The 10742-nt window shown below is 30.5% G+C and overlaps 1 protein-coding gene across 1 annotated transcript; it reads right to left on the minus strand.

Moving 5' to 3' along the window:
* Positions 1-1521: 1521 nt before the first annotated feature.
* Positions 1522-4371, minus strand: LOC141720592 (putative protein phosphatase 2C 23). Its single transcript, XM_074523083.1, has 4 exons — positions 2792-4371; positions 2583-2696; positions 2009-2273; positions 1522-1898 (listed from the first exon to the last, which is right to left on the minus strand). Exons 1-4 carry the CDS (start codon positions 4196-4198, stop codon positions 1783-1785), a joined length of 1902 nt encoding a protein of 633 aa, XP_074379184.1. The 5' UTR covers positions 4199-4371; the 3' UTR covers positions 1522-1782.
* Between the last annotated feature and the right edge of the window lie 6371 nt (positions 4372-10742).

Raw genomic sequence — 10742 nt, forward strand, 5'->3', positions numbered from 1 at the left:
AGAATAAATGTAAAATAAATATTATATAGATATTAAGTAGGGGCATAATCTTTATATGAATTAATTTGCTCAACAAGCCTTCTCCCTGTTGTTGTATTATATATATAATAATAGATGGGATACAGGAATGTTATAAGGTGTAGTGGTGATCATGGTCCGGTTTGATTCGAGTTATATGCCAAATTCGAACCAAATAATATAATTAAGATTTTGAAAAAAATTCAAAACAACCCTAAACTCATAATCTGACAAAATCAAACAACTCAGTTCGGTTTTAGTCGGTCCGGTTTAATGGATTTTAACGGTTTATAACATTGATTTATTACTAAACTTGAAAAATAAAGAAATATTCCTCTATATACATTATCCTTCCTAAAATAGACATAATTAATAAAATAATTATTATTAATAGCAAAGTAAATCACCTTGTATTAATAATATACATTATCCTTCCAAAAATAGACATAATTAATAAAATAATTATTATTAATAGCAAAGTAAATCACCTTGTATTAATAGCACACGACTAACATTTAATAACATGTTCATCAATTTAGTTGTAACAAATAACTGTTTTTTTATCAGAAGTTGTAACAAAGTACTATTGAATGTAAATAAGACATAAAAATCTTAAAAATATTTATTTACAAGAATTTTTTACAAAATCGATTGATATATAAGTTAATGATTATTTGATAATATTTAAATTTAGTTGATAATTATAGGATTAAATTACTTTACAATATGTAATTATAAATATAAAATCGATTGTACTGAAAGCGGGTTGAGTTAAAGTCGAACTGAAACCAACCCACAATCACGGATTTTTAAACTAATTGAACCGGAACCGCAAAACACATGTATATTTCGATTTCGATGGTTTAATATAGGATAGATTTATGTGGGTTATGCGATTTAACCCGACCAATTATCACCCCTAATAATGGATACGAGAATACGGTTCAGGGAATGATATAGTATTATAATGGTTAACTAAAAAATAAATTATACATTCAATGGGATTAAAGTTTACATTCCTACTCACTAAATTATTAATTCAACCACTAATACGCGGATGTAAGATTTCAATTATCGTTTATCGGATTCATTAATAATGAACCAAGTAATCCCAAAATTTTTGAGGTATATATATCCAAGATATCACAAAATAGTCAAATACAATAACAAATGTTGCTCCATCCCTGTAATGTTAGCAGGAACCACGCCTCCAAGAAATACTAAAATAATAGAATTGAATATTTAGAAAAGAAAATTAGTCAACTAGAGGTGTCTAATAGTAAAACGTGTGGAGCAACTTAATTATTCCAGTAGTTGACTTGCTTTCCCACTATCATCATTCTCACAAAAGAAATATTACTACTAAACAACAAAGGCATCACTAGCATCTAGAATATTTCAAACTCAACTTATGAGAAGATTTATAGGTCCCTTTTTAATTTATTATTTATCCTTTTTCCAATTATTACAACTTGTAAACGAACGAGAATATAGAACATAAAAAACCCACTAAATTGAAGATATTATTAAGAAATGAAATAATGTTCCACTCGTTATAAAATTTTCATTACAAAAGTAGGTGTGTATTGAGTGTGCCTGCCAACAGAAATCACATCTCAGCTGGTTCATATGTGAAGTATCACCGTCTCTTTTTCATCTTAAAACTCTACTGTATGCTATATTACACGCTAATGTGGTTGTTTGATTTCTATCTAGGGTTTCTACATCTCTAATAACATCGAAAAAAATGAAATAAAACAATATTTACACCGATGAACGCCATATTCTTCCTTCGAACGATATGATGATAACTGATACATCATCATGGTATTTTCTTCTGTCCCCTTGTGGAATATCTAGCAACTCATGGAAATCCAAACCTGCAATACATGTTAGAGGACTTGAGTGTTGTTTGAATTTGCAAATTTGATATTGATGGGCCACTTAGGTAGTAGTTATTTTTTTAATTTGCTTAAATAAATTATCTTACCAGCTTTTTTAGCAGCACGAAACAGTACTTCTTCTATGAGATGTTGCGCAGGATCTCCCTCGGGGAACAAGGCTATGAAAGTTTCAACTTCAGTGACTGCTTCTTTATTTGTGAAGTACTGGTAGAGTCCATCGGAAGATAAGATCAAAAATCGATCTTTATGACCGAGTCTATGGTGATAAAGTGAAGGGGAACAGCTAATGTAGGGGGAATTTCCTACATAGTCGATTCTGAACATCTCTAGCAATGCATCGTTCCATTTAGGCTGCAAGATAAGACAGTTCAACCAATAAATCTCAACAGGATCATCAACAAATCTTCACACTGATATGCAGTACACAAATTTTACCAGATCTCCATAATGTAGCCAATGCATAAGCAGATATTCAAATAGACTAAGGCGTGGCATTTTCATCTTACAAATTTTAAATTGATAGTAAACTTATACTCGTCTTAATAAATCTTTAACAAGGTGATTGATTACGTATCATAATTAATCATAAGAAAAATTTGTAATTCCTGTTACTTAAATTAAGCATAAAACAGAGTTATAAGCTGGAAATATCAAGTATACCTGCTTGAGAAAACCAGCGCCAAAAGCTCTGGTAACCTTCAGCGAACCTTTAACCCTGCCCTTTGTTATTGCCGAGGAATCATCCCGGTGCTCACTCTTAATCCTTTGAACTTCCTAAAGAAATAGTGATATAACTAATTAGACAATTGAAAATACAGCAGCCAAGGAAACTTATGAAGCGAAATGGAATTAAATGAAATAAATGTTACCTCTTCCACCGATGTGCTATGATCAACAGTTAACTGCGAAGAAGCCAAGCTAGTGAAACTGCCAAATTCATCAACATCAATCCTATCAAGATCACTCAAGGTTTCCTCACTTATCCTTTCCAAATCAATCTTTTGAGCTAAAACAGCTCTACTATCTCCAACATTCATCAAGTAAACATCATCCCCCTTCATCAACATTGCCAAAACACACGATCCCATCAAAGCTAACTCGGGGTTTTCCATGACCATCATATCAGCAATTTCCAAATACGCCTCTTCTGTTTTCCTCAAGGCCTCTGAAAGAGCTCTCAACACATCCGAATGATTAACGTTTCCTGCTCCATTTAAACCACAACTTGAAAAATCCGAAGTCTCAAATTTATGCATTAAATTTCCACACTTGCAACTCCTCTCTCTATCCTCAAATTTCTTCGTATTCTCACCTCTCTTTCTCTTCAAATCACCTTCTCCCCCACAAGAACATTTCTCTTCGCTCTCATCATTTTTATCATTCCATAACAAACCTTGAAGCTCCTTATAAACATTCGAATAAAGATTGCTCAAAAGATAATCCGTAGCATCCGGACCATTAAAACCATCATAAATCCCAACAAAAACCCAACCATGTTCCTCCGAGATCACAACATGAATCCGATCCTCACCCGCCTTCCCTTGTGCCCACTGCACATTTCGACCATCAAACATCTCATGATCATCAACATCATCATCAACTAAACTAACTTGACTACTCAAATTATGATTATTCATAGTTAAATTATCAATATTCCCATTCTGACCCCAATCAACATCTTTCTCTTTCCCAATAGGCAAAAGATTTGATTTTGAAATAGCCCTTTTAATTATTTTCATAAAAGCCCATTTCTTAGACTTAGGCCTGTACCTTAACAACTGTTCAGACTGATTCTCTAAAGGCCCGGATATAAAACTCCTCTCAATTGGACCCGACAAGAACCCTCTTTCAATTGGACCCGACCCAAATAACATACCGGAGCTATTACAAATTGGGCCGGAACGAACCGCCGGAATAACATTCCGGGGAATGGGCTGTAACGGAATTGCAGCAAAAGACTCTGAACTTTCAAAAGAAGAAGCTTTATCAAGTGTAGAATTGTTGTATAAAAAAGGGTCAATTAATGTAGAGAGAGGAGTGAAAGTATTAGCACTAATTGAAGCGCCGGAAATTGTACGGAAAAGTGGCGGGAAGTCATCGGAGTAGAGTTTTGAAGAGGAAAGACGAGATGGGTCGGGTCGGATGTAACAGAAAGAATGACCCAATCCTTCATCAAGTGGGTTTGAGAGATAAATTGCTATATCATGATGTCGCCGGGAAATTTCTCCGGCGTCTCCGGCGAAACACAGGTTAAATTTTCCTATTCCGTTGCCCATGAGAATATATTTAAGTTTATGTTTAGTAAAAGATAGATAAAGATATATATGAAGAAGTGTGTGTATAGGTTGGTTGTGGGAAGGGGGAAGTGGAAAGTATGATATTGGTGAAGTGCAGGTGTTAGTTTTGAAGCAGATGAAAAGGAATTGTTGGGAGAGATAGAAAGGAGTTGACTTTTGAAAAAGAATAATTAAGGCACTATTTTAATTTATTTATTGGTTCGGAGAAAAATAAATATCTGAAAAGGGAGTAATATTTGTAGCGGACATGAATAAATATAGTTGGTTGGAGAATAATATTTGTTTGTATTTTTATGGGTTGACTATCCCCCACTTGATTACATTAAACAAGTGCAAATTTGAAATGCTCTCTTTCAGATGTTCGAGGTAACAAAATGTGTCTTTAATTCCTCTTTTTTGAACAAATATCACCGCTTTCGGTCTTGGCTCGGCATACACTTGTTGCATATAAATTTTTTTGTACAATACTTCTAATTATAGATTCCGGCAATATATTTTATATTATAATAAAAATATTTATTGAAACTTAATACATATAGTAATAATTGAGTTACAAATAATCATATGATTATTATGTTAATAAGAATAATATGTGTTAGCCTGTTAGATATGAACTAGCATAATAATCCGTGCGGGACCCAGCTCATTTTCTAGATTTTTTTTGTAGACCATACAATTATATATTATATTAGTAAAAAAATTAATCATTTTCTTATTGATAAATATTGTAGAACGTCTAAAATATATTAAATACAAGTAGAGTATCTATCGTCGGTGTGTATGATTTTCATGTAAAACATTAATAATATTCATAACATTTTTAATATATCTCATTAATCATAATACATATTTTCTTATTTGTGTCGTGTAATTTGTATTTACTAAATGAATACAAGCAGGATAGTCACCGCACATGTAAAAGGAAAAGATTGAAGTTAATCCATCAAATATTGTCAACATATATGTATATTGGGTAAATTTTTTGAGTTTTGGTCAAATAAACTCAGAGTAATGAGATATTTTATTACTAAAGTCATTACTAATTTACAATTAACTTGCTTAATTTAAAAGGATTAGAAATGCATAATTAAAGTTGTCAAGCCCTGCAATCGTAATATTCACCAAAGTTAAATTTACACTATAATTAATATAAGTTATTTTTTTAAGAAAGAAGTTATTTTTTTAATTCAACATTAATGTTGATTTAATATCATTGCTGATTTCTTAATTCATTAACTAAAGTTGATCTCGACCGTGTACTTAACTTTTAATCCTCTCTATTATGTAAAGTTAATTTTATAAGATGTCACATAATTGTCAATTCATAAATTAAAATTGACATAATTTATTTAGTTTTTAACACATTCAAAAAAACTTAATTTAATTAATCATTCTTATTTTCGGAACATAAAAAACTTTTGTTATTTTCTTCTAGTATATATATCAATAACGCTGAAATACACCATTAAAATTGAATCTTTTAATATTGGTAAAGATAAAGTCACATGTGTGTGTATGTATGTAAATTATTATTTATTATATTTTCGAATAAATTATGTTGGTCTCGTTTATTTATATGTTAGATATCTTGGTTATGTATATATCTAATTGTTATTCAGTAAATTACTCAAATAACATGTATTTATGATTATTCAAAAATTATAATTATCTAATAAATAAATTACAATGATTTATATATCGTATTTGATTATGAGTGCTACTCAACAGAGCATCAGTCATGTATGTGATATAGAAATAATTAATATATCGTAAAGACTAACTACTGATATTCAGAAGTTTTTTTCAAGAATCTGAAGATAAATGTGAACTAATACCATCATTCAAATCATTTTGAAGTTTTTTTCATTTATGATTCTAATAATTCATTTTATAGTAACTTGATAACATTGTATATTATTTTTCTAATATTAAATATTTTGAAATTGATGAATTTTTTTAAATATTAGTTGAACTTGTTAATTCTTTCAAAATATTAATTTTTTTTAGATAGCATAACATGGATTAAATGAAATAGTACAATACATTATAGTTTTAACCTTTTTTTCAAATAATTCAAAATAGTTGTACAATATTCTCCAACACTAAATATTTATTTTGCAAATTTATTATTGCTAATATTAATTTTTTTTTAAAAAATTCGAATTATATAATTTTTCAAGTTTCTTATATATATAGAGAGAGAGAGTTGGGTTGAGGATTAATATTATATAGAGACCCTGTAGACCTATATAACTGCCGTTATATTTTGTAAGATTGTGCGGTTACAGATGAATGCAAAGCGAGAGACAGATTAATACTTATAAACCTAAGTAAAAATATAATGTAACATGTATATAAATATTATGTGAAAAATATATTAAAAAAATTGAGTGCTGAACTTTATATAAATAGAGTGTAGTAGTTTAAATTATAAAGTGTAGTACATTTAAACCTAAATAAAAAAATAATGTAACAATATTACAATCTTATGTGAAAATTTTATTTAAAAAAATAGAGTGTAGAACATATCGTACAACTTTACAAATAGAGTGTAGTACTTCAAATTATAAAATTTATTAATTTTTAATTTAAATAAAAAATATAATGCAACATGCAAAATAAAATATTATGTGAAAAAAAATATTAAAAAAAGTGCAGAATATATTATAGAAATTTATAAATAGAATGTAGTACTTAAAATTATAAAATATAATACTTTTAAACCTAAATAAAAAATATAATGTAACTCGCAGAATAAAATATTATGTGAAAAATATATTTTTAAAAAATGAAAGGCAGAACATATAATAGAATTTTATAAATAGAGTATAGTACTTAAAATTATAAAGTGTAGTACTTTTAAACCTAAATAAAAAATACAATGTAACTTGCAGAACAAAATAATATGTGAAAAATATATTGTTGTGCAAGACATGCCTGTACTTTAACAAGACTAAGTAAAATTGACAACCCTAAGTAAATTGTATTGTAATCTTAGTTTGCATGTGTACTTGTAACATTTAAAGTCTGTAAAAATGTAAAAGAGCAGACTGCAGTCTTTTTGTTTAAACAGTATCAAGCCTAAGGATTTCATCTGGAAGAAGATCATGCCTCAGAAGAATTATGAAGAAGTTTGGAGTTGAATAAATCTGCTTGGATAAAAATATTCTTAGTCAAGATCTCTACAAGTCACAGATTGAGTGTTATAGAGAAGTCACTCAAGAACTCCAAATGACTTATCGAGAAGTCAGAAAAACTTATAAAGAACTCACAGAGATATCGGCAACCAAATTAAAGACATGAAGATTGAAGATATCAACAAGTCATTTCTTCACTAGAGAACTCAGAGTTATCGACAAGTCAACATTCATTAGAGAACTCTGTGTTATCGATAAGTCAAATTCTACTAGAGAACTCAGAGATATCGCTAAGCCAAAATTCACTAAAGAACTCTGAGTTATCGACAAGTCAAATTTGACTAGAGAACTATGAGTTATCATTAAGTCAATAAGCCACTAGAGAACTTAGAGATATCGATAAGTCAAAGTGAAGATATGAAGACTAGAGATCTCGACAAGCCAAATTCTCTTATAGAGAACTCAGAGACCTCTACAAGTTAAATTAACTATGGAGTATTAGAGATCTTGATAAGCCAATATACTTATTAAGGTGGCAAGTTCTCTATAGACCAAATGGAGATCTCGAGGTAAAATCTCAAAGTACAAAGTTGCAGACCAGTTTAATATCCAAGATTTACAATCAACAATTAATCCAACCAGCTAGATTGACAAGTCTACAAAAAGCAGTTTGAAGGATGTGTAAGATCAATGGTGAAGATTAACTGACAAAGGAAGATCAAAGTTAACACAGGATGCTAAAATATGCTAAGCCAGAAATGGAAGATACACTTGTTAGGAATATGTTGTGAACTTGATGATAAATTAATCAAAACACCTTAGTAGATTTAACTTAGTGAATTTTGTAGCACTCGACGGATAATCAAATATAGTTCCGACGGATGATGATTTGATATCCATCGAGTGAGTAGCTTATGTAAAAATAAGTATTGTAGCACATTTCTGCAAGCAACTTTGTGTAGATTCTGTAGTAGCATATGAGTCATGTAGACTACTAGTGAATATGCAGAATAGGTTGATTAATTATAAATTGAAGATGTCTTGTAATTCTGCATAAATGAAATGGAGTCAAGTGTCAAATAGCTACCCAACGGATGATCAACAAAGCTACCCGACAGATGATCAACAAGCTACCCGACGGATAACAAGCATGTACCTGACGGATGATCAATTCAAATATATGTTGACAATGACAACACAGTCACATGCGTTGGGTGTTTGTAAAAGGAATGTGGCAGCCTGTTTGGCAGGAAATTGAGAACAAAGAAGCATTACCATTTCCATGCTATTATGAAGATATTCAAAGATGCCGGAATAAAGTAATGTAGCAGCATGAAGTTAGACTTGATATGTTTTATTTTATTATCTTGTCTTATTCCCATGTAAATTTGGTGATATATAAACCAAGTGTAGCTAGAAGAACAAACTTAACTAAGCAAACACATTTAGAAGAGAAATAGAAAAAGTTGTACTTGTCAAGAATTTCTCTGTAGTTTGTTTGTTCAACTTGTAAAGCAGCTATGAGCCAATTTGAGCTTCACAGAGTTCTCAAATTGATATATATATATATATATATATATCTGGTGGATACATTCAAATCCACCAGAAAGTTTTAAATACTTGTGTTTTTATTACTTTGTGTTTGATTATTTAATCCTTTCATTCCGCACTTTGCAAATCAAACACTGTTATATATTTATCAAGGTAGAACAGTTTTTAATAAATCTCAAAAAGAAGCCAGAATTATATTCAACCCCCCTTCTGTAATTCTTGTTGTATTGTTAGGAAATAACAATTGGTATCAGATCAAGCTCTTGAAGTACAAAGAGTGTAAAGATCACAACAAACAGCAAGATGAACAAGAAGGATGTTGGAGTTAAAATTCCTTTTCTGGACAAAGACAATTATCATCACTGGAAGGTGAAAATGCATCTACATCTTCTTTCTCAAGATGAGGCCTATGTGGATTGCATAGAGAGAGGACCTCATGTACCAATGAGAGCTGCAACTGGCAATGAACCATCTGTTCCCAAGCCTAGGCATGAATGGTCAGATCTTGATATTAAGCAAGTCAGAAAAGACAAGAAGGCCATGAATATATTATTTAATGGAGTTGATGGTGACATGTTTGATAACATCATTAACTGCAAAATAGCCAAGGAGGTTTGGGACACTATCCAGATTATTTGTGATGGTACTGAGCAAGTAAGGGAGAATAAGATGCAGCTGCTCATTCAGCAATATGAGCACTTCCATTGTGAAGATAGTGAGTCTCTCACTGATATTTTTAGTAGATTTCAAAAACTACTAAATGCCCTGAAGTTGCATGGAAGATTCTATCAGACAAAAGACTCTAACCACAAGTTCCTTAGAGCTCTTCCAAAGGAGTGGAAACCAATGACAGTCTCATTGAGAAATTCTCAGAATTACAAGGAGTTTATATAACGACTCGTGTATTTCTGTATTATTTAAATGCAAAATTATGGAATTTTTAAATGAATAATATATGTGTATAGCTTCTGTCAGCTATGTGTTATTTTACTTTTATCTATGTGTGTGAATTATGGTATCCAGGGTGGTTCGTGTAGTTAATTATGGGCATGTATTGAATTGTTTCCACTTTTAAAAGTGGATTTAATACAAGTTTATTTATGTAAATATGTGGATTATCTCTAAAATTATTTTTATGACTTTATAATTTCAATATTTATTTTTGGGATTTTATAAAATTTAGAAATCAATATTTCATCAATTATTTAACCCTGTATGATTTTCTGATTGTATTTATTTGTAAAATCTGTATTTAATTCCTGAATTCTTCAAAAATTATGAAACTCATATTTATTTAGGTTTGGAATATTCCGGGAATTTTAAAATTATTTTGGAAATTTTTGGGATTAATTTCACCCGCTAGTTGATTCGTTTAATTGATAAAAGCGGGTATAAATTGCGTTTCAGAAATTATTTTAAAATTATGAAAATTACGTTTTTATTTACTCCGGGATATTTCTAACATTTTAAGATTGTTCTCGTAATTTTATGGAATTGTTTTATGTGCACCTCAACCCTTTAATTTCAAATTACGGGTTTGTGATCGAAAGCCGGGACACGTGTACATTCATTTGATACGTGTCAAATTGTTATAATAGGGTGATACACTTGTTGTACAGAGCTTGGCTAAAATAATAATAATAATAATAAATAAATAAATAAAAACTCAACAATCAGATAAATATAACACCCCAATCTCTCTCCATTTCTTGTCTCAATCTCTCGGCATCAATTTCACCCGAGTAGCTCTCAGGAATCTCTGGTTCTTGCGGGTTTTCCCCTCTCGGTGACTCCTCTGTTCCTCTTTGCCTTCTCTGTTTCCACTGCTTCCGCCG

The sequence above is a fragment of the Apium graveolens genome, chromosome 4 (genome assembly GCF_009905375.1).
Source record: "Apium graveolens cultivar Ventura chromosome 4, ASM990537v1, whole genome shotgun sequence".
NCBI lineage: Eukaryota > Viridiplantae > Streptophyta > Magnoliopsida > Apiales > Apiaceae > Apium > Apium graveolens.